Source organism: Salvelinus namaycush, chromosome 2 (assembly GCF_016432855.1).
Source record: "Salvelinus namaycush isolate Seneca chromosome 2, SaNama_1.0, whole genome shotgun sequence".
Classification (NCBI taxonomy): Eukaryota; Metazoa; Chordata; class Actinopteri; order Salmoniformes; family Salmonidae; genus Salvelinus; species Salvelinus namaycush.
The window spans coordinates 30,240,620-30,260,730 of NC_052308.1; the positions used below are offsets into that span (position 1 = coordinate 30,240,620).

At 41.0% G+C, this 20,111-nt stretch overlaps 1 protein-coding gene across 1 annotated transcript in view; it reads left to right on the forward strand.

The window, feature by feature from the left end:
• LOC120061332 (proliferation-associated protein 2G4-like) overlaps positions 1 to 20,111 on the forward strand; it is a 28,960-nt gene that overhangs the window by 6,813 nt on the left and 2,036 nt on the right. The window contains exons 2-8 of the mRNA XM_039011083.1: positions 4,652 to 4,780; positions 6,477 to 6,582; positions 8,530 to 8,599; positions 17,592 to 17,748; positions 18,898 to 18,976; positions 19,673 to 19,751; positions 19,921 to 20,054. Coding sequence (XP_038867011.1) covers positions 4,652 to 4,780; positions 6,477 to 6,582; positions 8,530 to 8,599; positions 17,592 to 17,748; positions 18,898 to 18,976; positions 19,673 to 19,751; positions 19,921 to 20,054 — 754 coding nt within the window. The remainder of the gene's footprint in view (positions 1 to 4,651; positions 4,781 to 6,476; positions 6,583 to 8,529; positions 8,600 to 17,591; positions 17,749 to 18,897; positions 18,977 to 19,672; positions 19,752 to 19,920; positions 20,055 to 20,111) is intronic.

Sequence of the window (20,111 nt, forward strand, 5' to 3'; positions counted from 1 at the left end):
TTAGATTTATCACCGATGCTCCTAGTGGGGTGCCATGTCCACTAACCCCAGATTACTAATTCGACTTGAACAGATCACATTACATTTCAACACTTCATCAAGATCACATTACATTTCAACACTTCATCAAGCTTAGGTTTATCCCCGATACTCCTAGTTGAAGAACAATTCAACTAGTTCCAGATTACTAATACAACTTGATTTTATACTTCGCAAATATCTTTACACAATGCCTTAGATTCTACACATAAATTTAACACAATTCACACTCACCCAAGTACTCCTGATCATAATTTAGATATTGGCTATAATACAATATACAGATTTTGATTAAACAGGCATCTGCTCACCTTTTAATTTCGAGCTCTCTGATCAGTTTCCTGGGTGCGTTGAATCGCAATTTTCCTCGAAAAGGTCACCTCTCCTCTGGAATCTTTCTCCCTCTCGTCTCCTGTCCGATCAATTTTCTATTGGGCCGAATTCAAAGATGTCTTAACCATCCTCTGCTACCAAGTTTCTGTTGATAATTCGTTTTACTTGAGACAGGAGAACAAGAGGAGACATATGACAAGGTGTATAATTGTATAATAAGGCAGATTTATTCAAGTGTAAAAATATTAGGCAAAGCGTGCGGCACGGCTCTTTCTGTCTGATTTGTATGAAATCGTCCGGAAAAGAGACTAGTTTCAACAGTTGTACAGTTTTATATAGACAACAAGCAAAGTAGGTTGATCTGGAAGTCTGGCCTTCCGATTGGTCGATCTGGGTCTTGGGTAGTCCTGAACAGGCCTGGTGTCCACGTTCCATTGGTTCCTGAGATAGTTCTTTGTCTTGAGCTCCAACCCTGAGTTGTGTGTGTCTGTGTGATTGTCATGGGGGAGGGGAGTTGTGGGTGTCGTGTATATGTCTAATGAGTCCAGCATATGTCCAAGAGAAAGAGGGGGTGTGGGCATATTGTGTCAACTATAGCTAATGTTGAGAAGTTGTTAAAACAAGTTACCAATATCTAATACAATTTCTTACACTAGCTGTAGTCAACTGAGACAATTTTACTGGGAAATGCTTAAACTTGTCAGGGAAATATTATTCCAACCACACATTATCTGGCTAGCTAGCTGCCTCACTGACAATTTGTTCACAGGTATTATAAAATGGACAGCTAATTTCCTACCCAAAGCAAGTGGGCAAATTTTTAACTTGAATAGTCATGACCGGTTCGAGATGTCGTAAGATGACGGTGGTGAAGGATATCATTGCTACTTAACGCGGATCCAAGTTCAGTTTTGAGATCCACCGGCATCATTGGCGCTGGATATTTCTGACTGGTCTTGGAACTGTGACAACGAGCAGCCTCTCCTCGCTTGGTTCGATGGGATAAGTAGTGATTTTGCCAACACCGCCAGCTATGTACAGTTATGTACCCTTATACCCTGACTACACCGTGCGCGCCAACAAGCATCTGCGTTGCCAAGGGCTAAAATAGAAGTCAGTTCTATTTGTGATGCAGATCGCGCTGCAAGTCCTGCCTCTCCTATCTCCTCATTGGTTTATAGAAGCAGATACCCACGTGCCATCTCCTCATTGGTTATACCCACGTGGGTGATTGAAAGACGAACTGTGTTGTCGGTCATCATGGTAACGATGAAAGTTTGGAAGCCAATCATCATATAAGTTCAAAGAAGAAAATGCCTGGAAGGAGGCGAGATGACTAGAAACGATTTGGTTGGCCGTTTTATGTGTGGATTAATTGTCGAAGTAGAGGATGCCAGTCTAGTGAAACAAAGGATTATTAGAGGACTTTCAGTTAATACGCTTCTTTTCCATTTTGCAACAGATCTGGGAGCACCATCCTAAGTTTATTCTTCAGATAGTGGTACAATCTGTGAAACCTGAAGTTGACCAAGACGCAGGTTACTGTGTTATGTACAAAATGCCAGTGAACTGCTGATATATGGAGGTGGCATGTTGTATATCATAATGTAATTTTTGTAAACAAAAATAAATGATTACAAAGTTAAACAAACCATACAATTCTATGCACAAGCCAGCATTTTTACAATTTCCACCGAATTTTACAAAAACGAATTTACTTCTAACAGTACAGATGCAAAGTTTGGTAACAGAATAATGGCACAAACAGCATAAACCATCATTCTGTTACAAAACTTTGCATTTGCATTGTTCGTCAAGTAAATGTATTTTTATAAACACTTTTGTTACATTTTTTTAAAAGTAATCTTTGTGCATAGAGTTTTTGTTTCTTGGTTTTTGTTTGACATAAGTAACCAAATTTCCCCAAGGCCACTTCCTAACTGTGTGGTTGACATGGAAACATACATTCCGTTAACTACTGTAGCTCCCCAAACAGTGAACTAAGATTATGACAATACAAAAAATAACGTGTTGTTGGCATGACCTTAGTAGCTTTATGACACACAGAAATAGAATGAGTAGACGGGGCTCTTCATTCAAGTCAATGATGACATAATGGGTGGACTGGCAGCCATTTTGAGTGTAACCATAGCAGGAAGTAAAAGCAGGAAGTTTACCCTTCAATCTGTGCTGTGATTTGTTGAGCCACCTCAATTGACAGTACAAAAAATAACGTAGCATGTTAGGAGAATTGGGTTAGGTTAGCTAAAATGCCCCAAAATTCTACTGTTGACGATAATTTGACAAAGCTGTTTCCTTTCTAGACATGACACAGCTAGATCGTGGAGGTGTTGAGCAGGAGGAGGCGCTCCGCAGACCATTTGTGTCCGGAAGTAATTTTGCCATTCAGTGTAGTGAATGCGCTCTGTAGAGTTGCTGTTTTCTCGTAACTTGTGACATTCCTGGATTACTCATTATAGTAAGTCAGATTTAAACAGATATGATAGTCAGTTTAACAAAAGGTTAATAGGATGACTACACCGCTTGTGTGTGCGAGCGTTGCAAAATAAATTTAGAAATCTATATTGTTCAATTATTGCACCCACACTGCTCGCGCACGCCAACGAGCGTCTGCGTTGCCGAGGGCTAACACGGACCCAAACTCGTGCACTATTGTGCATAAATGTATTTTGTCCCCCCACACCAAACGCGATCATGGCACGCAGGTTAAATTATCAAAACAAACTCTGAACCAATTACATTCATTTGGGGACAGGTCAAAAAGCATTAAACATTTATGCCAATTTAGTTAGCTAGCTTGCACTTGCTAGCTACTTTGTCCTATTTAGCTAGCTAGCTTGCTGTTGCTCGCTAATTTGTCCTGGGATATAAACATTAAGTTGTTATTTTACCTGAAATGCACAAGGTCCTCTACTTCGACAATTAATCCACACATAAAACGGCCAACCAAATCGTTTCTAGTCATCTCGCCTCCTTCCAGGCATTTTCTTCTTTGAACTTATATGATGATTGGCTTCCAAACTTTCATCGTTACCATGATGACCGACAACACAGTTCGTCTTTCAATCACCCACGTGGGTATAACCAATGAGGAGATGGCACGTGGGTATCTGCTTCTATAAACCAATGAGGAGATAGGAGAGGCAGGACTTGCAGCGCGATCTGCATCACAAATAGAACTGACTTCTATTTTAGCCCTTGGCAACGCAGATGCTTGTTGGCGCGCACGGTGTAGTCAGGGTATAAGGGTACATAACTGTACATAGCTGGCGGTGTTGGCAAAATCACTACTTATCCCATCGAACCAAGCGAGGAGAGGCTGCTCGTTGTCACAGTTCCAAGACCAGTCAGAAATATCCAGCGCCAATGATGCCGGTGGATCTCAAAACTGAACTTGGATCCGCGTTAAGTAGCAATGATATCCTTCACCACCGTCATCTTACGACATCTCGAACCGGTCATGACTATTCAATAAAACAAATACTTTTGAAGTTTCGTTACAGCAAATTTCTTATTTACATAATTATATAACTAGCAAAGGAGTTTTGAAGTCGAGGGTGGAGTATTTATGAAGTTTGGTAATGAGGACGGAAACTAGCATAGTTCAAATGGGAAAACGAGCTTAGCCTTAGTGTGCATGTGTGCCCATGCGCACCTGGCTAATTCAGTAGACAGCTTTAAGTTTTTATGCACTGATATCAGGAGCTGGCAGAGAAAAGTTTGATTTAAACAATTCAGAGACTGAAACAAATAAATCAGATTACCTATATTTAAGGAGAGCGAATGGGTATACAATATCGAAATCCGCTGTAACTGTCAATAGTAAAAAAAATAATAATAATGTTTTAATGAACCCTGAATACAATAAATTAACGATGAAGTAAATTCCGGACACGGTAGACTCATCCTCCTTACCCATTTAAGTCATTTAGCAGACGCTCTTATCCAGAGCGACTTACAAATTGGAAAGTTCATACATATTCATCCTGGTCCCCCCGTGGGGAATGAACCCACAACCCTGGCGTTGCAAGCGCCATGCTCTACCAACTGAGCCACTCTATGGACAGGCTTCAAACTGACCTCAGGCCCAGGGTCATGATTCATACCCCAACATTGAACTCAGTTAAATGGCAGCTGATTCATCATGACATAATACAACCATGATGACATATTTGGTCTCACTTCTACACTATTTTTCACCTCTCAAATGTCTCATACCTCTCCACCTCCTATTCCCCTGCCCTCTCGCTCTCTCTAGAGGCCCTGCGCATGGTGATTGAGGCGGCCAAGTCAGGGGTGTCTGTGCTCATTCTCTGTGAAAAGGGAGATGCTCACATCATGGCAGAAACTGGCAAGGTCTTCAGGAAGGAAAAAGACTTGAAGAAAGGTAAAGGGCCGGGGTGGAAGGGGGGTAAAAGCTGGGTGAGAAGTGCAAGCGGAATGGGGTTACAATTGTTCTTAATGTTTAAACTGCAATTTTTTTTAAATCATTTAAACGTTTAAAGGAAAAGAAATATCTTAAAATGACGTGAATTTACTATTCAGATATGATCCTGCGTATGACCGCTAGGGGGCAGTACAGTTCAATCTACCGCAGTCCTTGCTACTTACAGAAGACGCTCACTTTACTGCTAGTTAATGCTGTTTTAGGTTCCCTGCTGTGTCCCTCTCCTCCATGTGCTCAATTGTCAGTGCATGTCCCACTTTTCATTAATGTGATGGCTCGTTGCAGTGATCTATGACGGCGTGTTCATAGACATCCAACAATCTGCTGTTAACACCACGTATGGTGTTTGAGAGCTCGCGCTTTGTACTCGCAGAGCAATCATTGTATAATTTCAACATCCAGGTCATTACATTTTTTTCTACATAGCAGCTTATAGACTGGTTCTAGATATGCCATCAGGGCAGTGAAGCCGACATTCTCTACCATTGACAATGGATGCATATCAACTGCAATAATTTCTGTAATCAGTGCTGTGATTTTCTCACTCCATGGTGCCTCCCTTTCAGATGATGGTTAAGTATTTCACCAAGTATTTCAATTGAGCTACAGTTTTGCCACTGTAGCTCAATTCCACCTTGCACAGTTTGTATTTATTTCACCACCTTCTCATTTAACTTCTCAAAGTATTGCCATACAGGACTTCGCTGCTGTCCCTTCCCTGCCTCACTCTGCCATTTTGATAACTATTAACCGCAATGAGGTGTGGAGCGCTTTATATCCTTGGCAAATCATTTGAAAGATGCATATCTCCTACTAACGTTACAGAATTGTTGCGTTAGGTATTTGTTTAATTTCTATTTTCCCTTAATGATGATAATAATCGGCTATGAAAAGCCAACTGACATTTACTCCTGAGGTGCTGACCTGTTGTACCCTCGACAACCACTGTGATTATTATTATTTGACCCTGCTGGTCATCTATGAAAATTTGAACATCTTGGCCATGTTCTGTTATAATCTCTACCCGGCACAGCCAGAAGAAGACTGGCCATCCCTCACAGCCTGGTTCCTCTCTAGGTTTCTTCCTAGGTTCTGGCCTTCTAGGGAGTTTTTACTAGCCACCGTGCTTCTACACCTGCATTGCTTGCTGTTTGGGGTTTTAGGCTGGGTTTCTGTACAGCACTTTGTGACATCAGCTGATGTAAGAAGGGCTTTATAAATACATTTGATTGATTTGATTGATTGGGACCTGTTGGTAGTAGTTTTTTTATAACCGTTAACTATCCCAATGTCGTTTAAACATTCACACCCCTACTATGTAGTTATAAGAGACAGGTAAGACTGTTGGTCCTGTCTCCCATAAATGTTTATATAGGGCAGGTGGTTCAAAGCCATGCTTTCTTTTGTGAGGGGGACAGTATGTTGTCATACTGTCTCCAGATCAGAAACACATGCCACACATTCACAATGGGCCTGAACATGGCATGAGTTATTGAATATGTCAGTGAGATGACAGAACTATGAGGAGTGATATTGGTTGAAAAGAGGGACATTATTTGCCATCAGTCAGGTCTCTCATAAACACTGCAGATTATTTTCAATTGAAGATTTGGTGGTTCTCTCTTCCCTCTTCCAGGAATTGCCTTCCCCACCAGCGTCTCAGTCAATAACTGTGTTTGCCACTTCTCTCCCCTGAAGAGTGACCCTGACTACACACTTAAAGATGGAGATCTGGTCAAAATGTATGAACCTCAATCTACAGTAACGTTACCCCTTCACTCTGTGTGTCTTCAGTCTCCCAAGTATGTGTTGTTTGTCATCTTGTTTGCTGTGTTCTCATGCATCTGATGGGGTCTCCTTGGCTGTTGACTTGTCGTCTTCGTTAGGTCTCGTCTCCCTGTATGTCTATGTGCCTGTATGTCTATATGGCAAACGATAAGTAAAGATTGGATTACTAGCCTTGTTCATCTGGTATTGGTGTCTAATTGTCACTATTGCCATTGTATAGTTGAACAAGCCTTTTCATCTTAGTTGTTGGATTGCCACTTTTGTCATCTCTCTGTTGACCCTCCCTTTCCTGTTTTCTGTCTTCTGTCAATATAAGGATGTCACTGTCTGGAATATTGTGAGTGTTAAAGAGCCAACTATACTGAACAAAAATATAAACGCAGCATGTAAAGTGTTGGTCCCATGTTTCATGAGCTGAAATAAAAGATCCCAGAACTTTTCCATACACACAAAACGCTTATTTCTCTCAAATCTTGTGCACAAATTTGTTTACATCCCTGTTTAATGAGCATTTCTCCTTTGCCAAGATAATCCATCCACCTGACAGGTGTGACATATCAAGAATCTGATTAAACAGCATGATCATTACACAGGTGCACATTGTGCTGGGGACAATAAGTGGCTTCTCTAAAATGTGCAGTTTTGTCACACAACACAATGCCATTGATGTCTCAAGTTTAGAGGGAGCGTGCAATTGGCATGCTGACTGCAGGAATGTCCACCAGAGCTCTTGCCAGAGAATTGAATTAATTTCACTACTATTCATCCGTCGCAATCACCTCATGTTTCAGCATAATACTGCACAGCCTGATGTTGCAAGGATCTGAACACAATTCCTAGAAGCTGAAAATGTCCCAGTTCTTCCATGGCCTGCATACTCGCCAAACATATCTCCCATTGAGCACGTTTGTGATGCTCTGGATCGACGTGTACAACAGCGTGTTCCAGTTCCCGCCAATATTCAGCGACTTCGGCACAGCCATTGAAGAGGAGTGGGACAACATTCTACAGGCCACAATCAACAACCTGATCAACTCTATTCGAAGGAAATGTGTTGCGCTGCATGAGGCAAATGGTGGTCACACCAGATACTGACTGGTTTTCTTATTCACACCCCTACCTTTTTTGTTGTTGAAATCTGTGACCAACCGATGTATATCTGTATTCCCAGTCATGTTAAATCCATAGATTAGGGCCTAATGAATTTATTTCAATTTGGTCATATGAACTCTCAGTAAAAACTTTGAAATTGTTGCATTTATATTTTTGTTCAGTGTAGATGATTATGCCAACTTATGTTGTATTACTGTAGGGCTGTGCCATTCTCTGAATCTGTTAAAGTCATATTTTTCATTACTATAACAAAAGGCTGGGTGTATCCTTCACTAGCAATGTCATTGTCATGGGTGCTGTCTTTGGAATACATTATGACCCCCCTGCAGTATGGTTGTAGGTGAACAAGCCATATCCTCACTTGACACTTACCATAATATAATCACACAAATTAGACTGTTTAATTTATCTCTGACCTTGTCTTTTCTGTCAGTAAACTTTTTCCCATTTGATCTTTGGAAGCACAACATGACTGCCATTTTGTCCTTCTCTAAATGTATTTAATCATCTCATCTATATGTCCTTTTACACAATGTCATAGATATCAGCAACTGGTTTTGTATTTGTATTTTATTAGGCATCCCCAGCTACTCTTCCTGGGGTCCAAACACATCAAGACACTTACATTACACAAGATATAACAGGTCATCATAACATCGCTACACCACTACATGGTTGGCATAACGATTTCTGAATGTCTGATGAACTTCTATTTCCTTCATGACTTAAACATTTCCATCTCTCCTTTTCTCTTATCCTCTCCATCTCTGTCCCCTTTATTTCTGCAGTGATCTTGGAGTCCATGTTGATGGCTTCATCTCAAATGTGGCTCATAGCTTTGTTGTGGGAGCTACCAAGGTATGTACCGTTATGACCTAATGACTTGGAATTCTTAAGCCCTCATTGAAGAGATATATTCTGGAGGATTGAAAATGACCTCATTATTTTTTTGCCTCCCGTTTTGGACCTGACGTATAAATGTATGGCTCATGCATGCATAATAAATTATCTACAGGCCTCTCCCAGCAGAAAAAAAGGAACAGAATCCTTACATTCTAACCTGCCATACCTTAAGGGAACTCTGAGACGGGAGCCGTATGGTTAGTGAAGAAAGTCCCATTGCAAATGTACGGTCCCTTACCTGACGTCTTACGACGTCGCAGAAAATCGCGGACGGCGTCGGGCCGTGGGCGTCGGAGAGCTCTTTCAGGAAGTCACTCAAAAAAACGTCTCGGACTTTCGGTTTCCGTTTTATAAAAATGACAAATTTTTGACTTTTTTCTGCATTCTCGAAAATTCCCACAAGAGGGAAAATAAATCATATTGCAGGCGCACGAGCACGTGGCAAACGAGCGCGGCCTTTTCTCCTAAACTGAAAATATTTAGAAGACGAAACTCGGCGAGCGTAGGTTTGGAGTAATGGGCAGTTGGCCCCGAACAAGATGGCGTCGAGACCTCGGCGCTTTTTGAGTTATGGCCATTTTTCTGGGATTAAAGGGTTAAAACGCAAGTAGGGTGCTAATTTGACCGCTTCATGTCAAAGTACATAAGCATACGGTGTCAGGAAAAAAAGAACCAGCCATTTATCTATCGTAATTTAAGAGAAATCGTACATTGACCGTTTGGTGATGTTCACAAAGAGGAATTTTTTTTTCAAAAAATTCACAGATCCAGTTGCAGTGTGTTCAGACGTACATTTTTAAAGTGGGTCTCGAAGCTCTGCGAGAATCCTGTGATTTTATATGATTTTATGAAATAACACACACTCATTTAACCCTCTTTAAATAAGTCAGTTCTTAACATAAAGACTTAAAACTCAATATTATATAAGAGCCTACGCCAAGGAGGGTATGTGTTCAATTTCAGCTTCCTATGTCAACTGGAAGTACCTTAAAATGGTGCCACAGGGTCAGGTTTGAAGGGTAATAAAGGTCAGATCTTTTCAAAACTTCACTTGTGTGATTAGACAACCCTCATGAACTGTAATCAGTCATTTATCCCAACAGATTTTAAAGAAAAGCTCTCTCACACAAACACACACACACAAAAAGGAAGGATGGAGTGAAAAAGTACGGTGCTTAAAGACACACAAAGCCCACAATGGCATTACTATTATCTCTAGGCCGTGCCGAGTTCAACGAGATGCCCCGCTTGACCGTAGCTCGCTCGGTCTGAGCGCAGCGACCGTTACAAGAGAACGGACACAAATGACCTTTTGACCTCAATGTCAATTTCATTTGCTTTTGGGACACAGAGAGAGAACCGTTAAGGTTAGAAACACAATTTCACCTCAGGAGTGTTCTTAAGGTCCTCCCGATCTGTGCAAGCCTAACCCTGACCTTGTGGCATTAACCCTTCACAGTTAAAAGAAGGTGTTTACATCAAATAGTTTACAATGAAATGTCTCCCCATTGGAATACATTGACTGCACCTCTAAATTCAACCTAAAGCCTATGTGGGTTATGATTTTCTTATGAACCTGTCTTTGATGTCAGTCCATCAGGCCACCATGAGGTCTACCTGTGTCGATTCTAAGCTTCCTGGAGCAACCGGAAGTGGTTAAATCACCCTAAAAGTGTTTGCCATAGCCAACCTGCAGTTTGGGAGAAATAGTGCATTCAGCCCTATGTAAATCAGTCAATTTTTAACATACAGACTTAAAACTCAGGATTCTGTAACAGCCTACTCCAGTGATGATATGTGTTTATTTATAGCTTCCTGTGACAACCGGAAGTGCCATAACTGGTGTCAAATGGGCTGTTTCGAAGGGTTAAAAATGTCAAATCTTTCCAAAACTTCATATATGTGAATAGACAACCCTCATGAACTGTAAATCAGTTCTTCATCCCATCAGATTTCAACAACAAAAAAATACACACCGACACAGAAATGATGGAGGGACACACTGAGGGGCTAAGAGGCAGACAGTGCCTGCAGTAGTTACTTTTGTTCCAACTTTTAAAGAACCGTCAGACCTAGAGTTCTGAAAATGTACAAACCTGTTCTAGACCTCAGGTCGATTGTGCACGGTGAATTATATGACTCTAGAAGGTTCTCGGATCGATAAAAAGCCTCGTGTATTTGCCATGTTTTCAATTCATTTTGACCTCAACGAAACGGACGACCTTTAGAAAAGTCCCAGAGTCTCAAGACTAGGTGCGTTGAAACCGGCTCGGCCCATAGAGACAGACCCCAACGAGCCTGTTTGATTGCTCATTCAAGGACCCCGTAGCAAGGCAATGAAAAAAGTGGAATTTCAGCACCAATTAGGGTTTTGCTCGGGCACCGAATGACCTATCGAGCCGAAACTTGGGATTCGAGGTCGCTTCACATAGGGCTAAACATAATGTGTGAACTGGACCCGCAGCTAGAACATAACTACGTATTATTTGTTTTATTATGGTTTAAATGGAAGGCGCTGTGAATTTTGGGCCTGCTCTGAAATATGTTATAGTTGGCATCTAAAGGAGTTGGAAAAAGTGAGTTTGGAGTCAGATGGTATCAGTTTGGTGTCTGAAAATATCTATTTGACTGATGGACACTGACTTGCTCGTTGACTTTTGTACATTTGCAATATGTTTCAACGGGGAGGTACCATGAGGAAAAAGCGACATGATGAAATTTCACGAAACGAGCGATGGAGAGGAACCACTATCACTGCCCGGCCATCCTGAGGTCATCAGACCGTTGACTTTTGCATTTCTAAAGTATTTAAGAGAATGTACGTTACATTTGCAATATGATTCAACATCACATCATATTGCAAATGCACGTTAGATTTGCAATATGATGTGATGTTGAATCATATTGCAAATGTAACGTGCATTCTTTAAATACTTTAGAAATACAAAAGTCAACGTCCTGATGACCTCAGGATGGCCGGGCAGTGATAGTGGTTCCTCTCCAACGCTCGTTGCGTGAAATTTCATCATGTCGATTTTGGTGATGGTACCCCCGCGTTGAAACATATTGCAAATGTACAAAAGTCGACTAGCAAGTCAACTAGCAAGTGTCAACAAAAGTCAACTAGCAAGTGTCCATCAGTCAATTGGATATTTTCAGACACCAAACTGATACCATCTGACTCCAAACTCACTTTTTACAACTCCTTTAGAAGCCAACTATCACATATTTCAGAGCAGGCCCAAAATTCACAGCGCCTTCCATGAATGCACCAAAATAGCATTCTGAAATCACCACTAAAATGACATCGCCATATTCTCCAGGCCGTGCCGAGTTCAACGGGATGCCCCGCTTGACCGTAGCTCGCTCGGTCTGAGCGCAGCGACCGTTACAAGAGAACGGACACGAATGACCTTTTGACCTCAATGTCAATTTTATTTGCTTTTGGGAGACAGAGAGAGAACCGTTAAGGTTAGAAACACAATTTCACCTCAGGAATGTTCTTAAGGTCCTCCCGATCTGTGCAAGCCTATCCTTGAGCTTGTGGCATTAACCCTTCACAGTTAAAAGAAGGTGTTTACATCAAACAGTTTACAATGACATTTCGCCCCATAGGAATACATTGACTGCTCCCCTAAATTCAACCTGAAGCCTATGTGGGTTATGAATGTCTTATGAACCTGTCTTTGATGACAGTCCATTAGGCCACCATGAGGTCTACCTGTGTCGATTCTAAGCTTCCTGGAGCAACCGGAAGTGGTTAAAATCACCCTAAAAGTGTTTGCAATAAGCACCCTGCAATTTGAGAGAAATAGTGCATTCAGCCCTATGTAAATCAGTCAATTTTTAACATATAGACTTAAAACTCAGGATTCTGTAACAGCATACTCCAGTGAGTATATGTCTTTACTTTCAGCTTCCTGTGCCAACCGGAAGTGCCATAATTGGTGTCAAATGGGCTGTTTTGAAGGGTTAAAAATGTCAAATCTTTCCAAAACTTCATAATTGTGATTAGGCAACCCTCCTGAACTGTAAATCAGTCATTAGTCCCATCAGATTTCAAAGAAAAATTTACACACCCAAACAGAAATGATGGAGGGACACACTGAGGGGCTAAGAGGCAGACAGTGCCTGTAGTAGTTACTTTTGTTCCAACTTTTAAAGAACCGTCAGACTTAGAGTTCTGAAACTTTACAAACCTGTTCTAGACCTCAGGTCGATTGTGCACGGTGAGTTATGTGGCTCTAGAAGGTTCTCAGACCGATAAACAGCCTCGTGTATTTGCTATGTTTTCAATTCATTTTCAGCTCAACGAAACGGACGACATTTAGAAAAGTCCCAGAGTCTCAAGACTAGGTGCATTGAAACCGGCTCGGCCCATAGAGATGGACCTCAACGATTCTGTCCGATTGCTCATTCAAGCACCCCGTAGCAAGGCATGGAAAAAAGTGGATTTTCAGCACCAATTAGGGTTTTGCTCGGGCACCGAATGACCTATCGAGCCGAAACTTGGGATTCCAGGTCGCCTCACATAGGGCTAAACATAATGTGAATATTGGACCCGCAGCTAGAACATAACTACGTATTATTTGTTTTATTATGGTTTAAATAGAAGGCGCTGTGAATTTTGGGCCTGCTCTGAAATATGTGATAGTTGGCTTCTAAAGGAGTTGGTAAAAGTGAGTTTGGTGTCAGATGGTATCAGTTTGGTGTCTGACAATATCCAATTGACTGATGGACACTGACTTGCTAATTGACTTTTGTGCATTTGCAATATGTTTCAACGGGGGGGGTACCATCACCAAAATCGACATGATGAAATTACCACGCAACGAGCGATGGAGAGGAACCACTAACACTGCCCGGCCATCCTGAGGTCATCAGGACGTTCAATTTTGTATTTCTAAAGTATTTAAAGAATGCACGTTACATTTGCAATATGATTCAACACATCATATTGCAAATGTAACACTGTGTGTTATGTTTGCAATATGATTCAACACATCATATTACAAATGTAACACTGTGTGTTATGTTTGCAATATGATTCAACACATCATATTGCAAATGTAACACTGTGTGTTATGTTTGCAATATGATTCAACACATCATATTACAAATGTAACACTGTGTGTTATGTTTGCAATATGATTCAACACATCATATTGCAAATGTAACAGTGTGTGTTTGCAATATGATTCAACAGTGTGTTATGTTTGCAATATGATGTGATGTTTTTCACTGTTGAATCATATGCAAATGTAACGTGCATTCTTTAAATAAACCCTATGTGGGTTATGAATGTCTTATGAACCTGTCTTCAATGACAATCCATCAAGCCACTATGAGGTCTACCTGTGTTGATTCTAAGCTTCCTGGAGCAACCGGAAGTGATAAAATCACCCTAAAAGTGTTTTACCCAACCAGCAGTTTGTGATATATAGTGCATTCAACCCTGTGTAAATCAGTCAGTTCTTAACGTATAGACTTAAAACTCAGGATTCTGTAAAAGCATACCCCGATCAGGATAGGTCTTTACTTATAGCTTCCTGTGCCAACCGGAAGTGCCTTAAAATGGGGTCATAGGTGCTGTTTCAAAGGGTTAAAAAAGTCAGATCTCTCCAAAACTTTAAGTGTGTGATTAGGCAACCTTCATGCACTGTAAATCAGTCATTTCTCTAAACAAAGAAAAGCTCACATACACACACACAGACACACACAGCAAGGATGGAATGAAAAAGTATGGTGCTTAAAGACACACAGAGCCTTAAATGCTTTTAGGGGGGATCCAGACTTCCATACCCGCTCTGGGAGCACTATACTACGGGCAAAAATCAATGGGTGCTGGCCTGAGTGATTTATGGAGGTTTACAAAAAAAGTCAAAAAATATTGTTTTTTTTTCTTGAAAATATTTTATGTTTTTTCTTCTCGAGTCAATGACCTGAGTGATTTATGGAGTTTTTCCAAAAAACTCAAAAAATATTCTAAGTCCAAACTTTTCGTGCACCTGGTATTTTTTTTGGGTTACCAGGTGCCATGGTTGAAATTGCTTTTAGGGGGCATCCAGAATTCCATACCCGCTCTGGGAGCACTATTCTACGGACAAAAATCAATGTGTGCTGGCCTGAGTGATTTATGGAGGTTTTCAAAAAAAGTCAGAAAATATTCTATGTTTTTTCTTCTGGAATTTTTGTTTTGTTTTTTCTTCTCGAGTCAATGGGGGTCCGGCCTGAGTGATTTAAGGAGGTTTCCAAAAAAAAGTCAAAACATATTCTATGTTTTGGGTTACCAGGCGTCATTTTTCAAAACGGTTTTAAATGCTTCATTTTGGCCTTTTAAAAACAAAATGTTATTTTCGACTATGAAATCCAAAAAGCACTTTTTTAAAGGGGTTGATAAGTTTTTTCTAATTTATTCACATTTTTGACTTCATATTAAATCAGATTGCAAATGCACAAAACATATTCCTTAAGTACAAGTAAACATTTCAAAAAAAATTATGATAAAAAAATGTGACTAAAGTATCTTCATACAGTTCTTATACATGTGTAATTGACCTAAAAATCGAAAGAATTTCAAAAAACGGTCCAGAAAGCACTTTTTTAAAGGAGGTTATACGTTTTTTCCAAATTTTTGACATTTTTTACTTTTGACTTTTGACTTTTGACTTCCTATGAAATCACATTGCAAATGCACAAAACATATTCCTTAAGTTCAAATAAACATTTACAAAAAATTATGATAATAAAATGTGACTAATGTATTTTCATACAGTTCTTATACATGTGTAATTGACCTAAAAATCGAAAGAATTTCGAAAAAACGGTCCAGAAAGCACTTTTTTAAAGGGGGTGATACGTTTTTTCCAAATTTTTGACATTTTTGACTTTTGACTTTTGACTTCCTATGAAATCACATTCCAAATGCACAAAACATATACCTTAAGTTCAAATAAAATTTCAAAAAAAATTATGTTAATAACATTTGAAAAAAGTATTTTCATATAGTTCTTACACATGTGTAATTGACATAAAACTCAAAAGAATTTCGAAAAACGGTCCAGAAAGCACTTTTTTAAGGGGGTGATAAGTTTTTGCCAAAACTTTCAAAATCTCAAAATTTTACTCTTGGGTCTTGACTTGCGTTACATAAAGCCTATGAAAAATTTAGATAGAACAAACTCGCCCACTATAGGAATTTTGGAGTGTTACACAGCTCATTTGCAGCATGGCATTTGCCATCAACTTTGAATGAAACACCGCCAGAAGTAGTGTATTTGTCCATCGTGTATATGCTGCGCTCGGTGCCAATAACTTGCCATGTTATTTTGTACAATTGGGGGGGGACTTCCCTTACATAATTTAGTGCATGAGATCTACTTGCTCATTTCTGTCATGCAGTGAACGTGCGCTCTGAAGCAAGTGGGATGAGTGGCTGCATGCGCTTACCATTAGTTATTTTGATATCATGCATTCAATGTATTTTCGCTGTTAACTTCCTTGCATCAGAAGTTAGAAAGCCTCCTGAATTAGAAGTGAGATCTATTGGACCTAGGTAGTTGTTTAATTTCTTTCAAAGCATTTCTCTGCAAACCAGAGAATGTTGTGCGCTAAAGATGCCCTTGTAGCCACACAAATACATTAGCAGGTAATTGTCCACCCGATCACAAACACTGTACTGACAACCTTTAGTTTCTAAATGGTGTCGCTGGTGAATTTTGGAACATATTTCACAATAGGCTATAAGGTTTTTACCTTGTGCGCGTCCATCCGTTTGTCCCATTCGCCAATCATGACACAACACGCATTTTGACGCGCTCGAGAAATGCATGCTTTCACCCACTTTTTAGACAATAAAATATCGTCCTACCTTTCTGTTATCAACCATCCATCCAATTCAAATAATTCCATGTGTCCAACTTTTGTCATTATAAACGTTCACAAAGGTATTATTCCATGATATGGGATAATAATCCAACACTGCAGTTCATTGTCAGCGATCATTATTCATCACGTAGCCAAATGCTATTTATAATAAATACACAACTTTCAAGGAGTTGATGCCAACGTATAACTACCGGTATAACTTTCCATTGTATGAAATTACATTATCACATCACTTTGAGACCTTGGGTGCAACTACAGGAATTCGGGAACTGGCCTGCAACAACCAAACTGATGGACAATGTTAATTGGCAGGTAAAATTATGTCCAATGAGGTTGCAAGGTTAAAGTGAGAGGCGGGATCAGGATAGGCCCAGTATTGTCCAATGAGGTTGAGGGTAGAGCCGGGACGATACCAGTATCTCGATACTGGCAAGGAAACAAAACATGAAGCAGAAGGAACTTCTTTAGGAAAACAGTCCTAATGTTGGAAACAAACATCATTATGTTGTCATCCAGAGTCACATGTATTTATTTTCCAAGCTAAAGCACACAATATTTTACATACAGCAGGTTTTTAAAGGACCAAAGAGTTTGGTCTGCTTCGTGTTTTCATTACAGCCCCAGTTTTGGAGTGAGCCCAACATGCACACCACAGAGTTTTTTTTACTCTCTTTGAGCACACGCTACAGAGGCTTGAGAACAATGACGTGAGGACGTTGTACACAATTGTGCACAATTTTCGGGATCCGTTTTGGCTCGTGAGCACTACTTTCAAAACTACTGGCTGAAATTATACAAAACTTCCAGAAAATATCTTTAAATCGCCCACATTAACTCTCCTTCAGGGTTCTGGCATGTGTGCCTAAATATTTTTGCTGTGCGACCACCAGTGTGCTGGTAAAAAAGTTATGATTTTAGCTTTAATATCTCAAATATTTTCCATTTAGCTCATAATTGTCTTTGTGTACTTCTACCTTTTTTTCAATTAAGGTGCACGTGCTCCTTGAAAAAAAAAAAGTCAACGTAGCGCCCTGACCTTACCTCTGCCTTGTACATGTAGGAGGCGCCAGTGACGGGGAAGAAAGCTGATGTGATAAAGGCAGCTCATCTGTGTGCGGAGGCAGCCCTACGTCTTGTCAAGCCTGGCAACCAGAACTCAAAGGTGACAGAGGCTTGGAACAAGATCGCTCAGTCATTCAAATGCACAGCCATCGAGGGTGAGTGCCTTCACTAGTTGAGGCAGAAAGTCAGTTTTGCCCTGAGAGTTGACTCTGATTCATGGGTCTAAGATAGTGAATCAACGGTTTTAGCTGACCGTTTACATATAGACGTGTTGGTTGTTTAGCAACAAAACCGATACTTGCGCAACTATGGGGCAAAACAGACTGGGTTGGCATAGATTGTAGACAACATGTAAACTATAGTTAGTCTCCAAATGTTTATTGAAAACAAATGCATTTGCACAATGAGCACTTGTCTCTCAAATACATTGTTACAGTTGTTGGTTAGCTAGTGTAACGGATGTGAAATGGCTAGCTAGTTAGCGGGTACGCGCTAATAGCGTTTCAATCAGTTACGTCACTTGCTCTGAAACCTAGAAGTAGTGTTGCCCCTTGCTCTGCAAGGGCCGCGGCTTTTGTGGAGCGATGGGTACGACGCTTCGTGGGTGTCAGTTGTTGATGTGTGCAGAGGGTCCCTGGTTCGCGCCCGGATCGGGGCGAGGGGACGTACTAAAGTTATACTGTTACATTGGTGCCGTGACCCGGATCGCTGGTTGCTGCGGAAAAGGAGGAGGTTGAAAGGGGGGTGAGTGTAACGGATGTGAAATGGCTAGCTAGTTAGCGGGTACGCGCTAATAGCGTTTCAATCAGTTACGTCACTTGCTCTGAAACCTAGAAGTAGTGTTGCCCCTTGCTCTGCAAGGGCCGCGGCTTTTGTGGAGCGATGGGTAACGACGCTTCGTGGGTGTCAGTTGTTGATGTGTGCAGAGGGTCCCTGGTTCGCGCCCGGGTCGGGGCGAGGGGACGTACTAAAGTTATACTGTTACACTAGCTCGTGAATTTTAATCATTAGCATTGACATGAAATCACTCAAAACGCCTCACAACAAGACATAGTATCAAAACATGATAAACTAGCTGAAATGAGCCACCTAAAATTCCCCACATGGCAGCTTATTGTAATTGTTGCTAGCCATCTGACCGTTCAGAATGATAACAATGCATGGCTTCCGTCCCCATCATGCACAACACAAGCATAATTTTCAGGACATTGTCAGCCAACCAGTCTATGAAGTTAACTGTTGTGTGACTGCAGTAAAATGTGGGGAGAAAACTGTTGCAATGGCTTTGTATCTTTCTGTTTAAGGTATGTTATCTCATCAGCTGAAGCAACACGTCATCGATGGAGAGAAAACCATCATTCAGAACCCCACAGACCAGCAAAGGTACATTAACGTCCAAGCACTTGAACACATGTAGAGAATAGTGCTTTGATGAAGTGCAGTACCACGAAGGCAGACAGCATGTTGCGTTTATATTTTTGTTTTGTATAAAAGTAAGTCTGGTTCACATCTAACAGCTGATATAAGAAGAGGAGACAAAACTAGCCAGTTTTTGAATTTTGTGTTGTGGAACTGAAGACGGAATGGCCGGGCATTCAAAAAGACAAGAAGTGATGTTGAGTCAGTTTCCGTACTAACATGGTCTCTTTACACCGTGATGAAACATTGTTGCTCCTTGTTTCAGCAAGGTACAGTATTGTAGCAATCATGGAAAAACATGCACCCAATGGATTACCAAAAACAGGGCACACTGACTTCACAGAGAAATGTCAGCAAGTTAGGCTAGCTAACTCCAGCTAGCTAGCTATCCCCTCTGCTAGCTGTCAGTCAGCTTGGCTAAACAGTAAACACCGTTTCTGATTTGAGTCCAAGGCAACGCCTAGGAGCACATGCAGTCTGGAGCAGCACATACAGTCATGAGGAGAACGATTTTTGTTGTTGTTTTTTGCTATTCGAACAGTTATAACGGTAATTTGGCCGATCCAAAATTCCATGACCGTCACAGCCCTAGTCACTAGGACTGAATGATAAATGACATGTGAGTTGCTCTGATTGGCTACTGTTGATGCCCATCTGCAGGAAGGACCATGAGAAGGCAGAGTTTGAGGTGCACGAGGTCTACGCTGTTGATGTGCTGATCAGCACTGGTGAAGGGAAGGTGAGAGAGCGAGGGGGGGGGATCCCAATGCCCCCATGCAGTAACATCGATAGAAAAGGGCAATATTACTTTGAGTCTGAACTATCCTTTTTTTCTTTTTTCTTTTTTCTTACCTGGCTAAATGTGACTGTCCAATACTGATGTTTCTATGCTCCTGTCCCCTGCCCAGGCCAGGGATGGAGGCCAGAGGACCACCATTTACAAGAGGGACCCCAGTAAGCAGTACGGGCTGAAGATGAAGACCTCCCGCATGTTCTTCAGCGAGGTGGAGCGACGCTTTGACGCCATGCCCTTCACTCTCAGGTAGGATGTCCTCATATTAGAAGTGTCAGAGAGACTTGTTATAACCAACCGCATCAA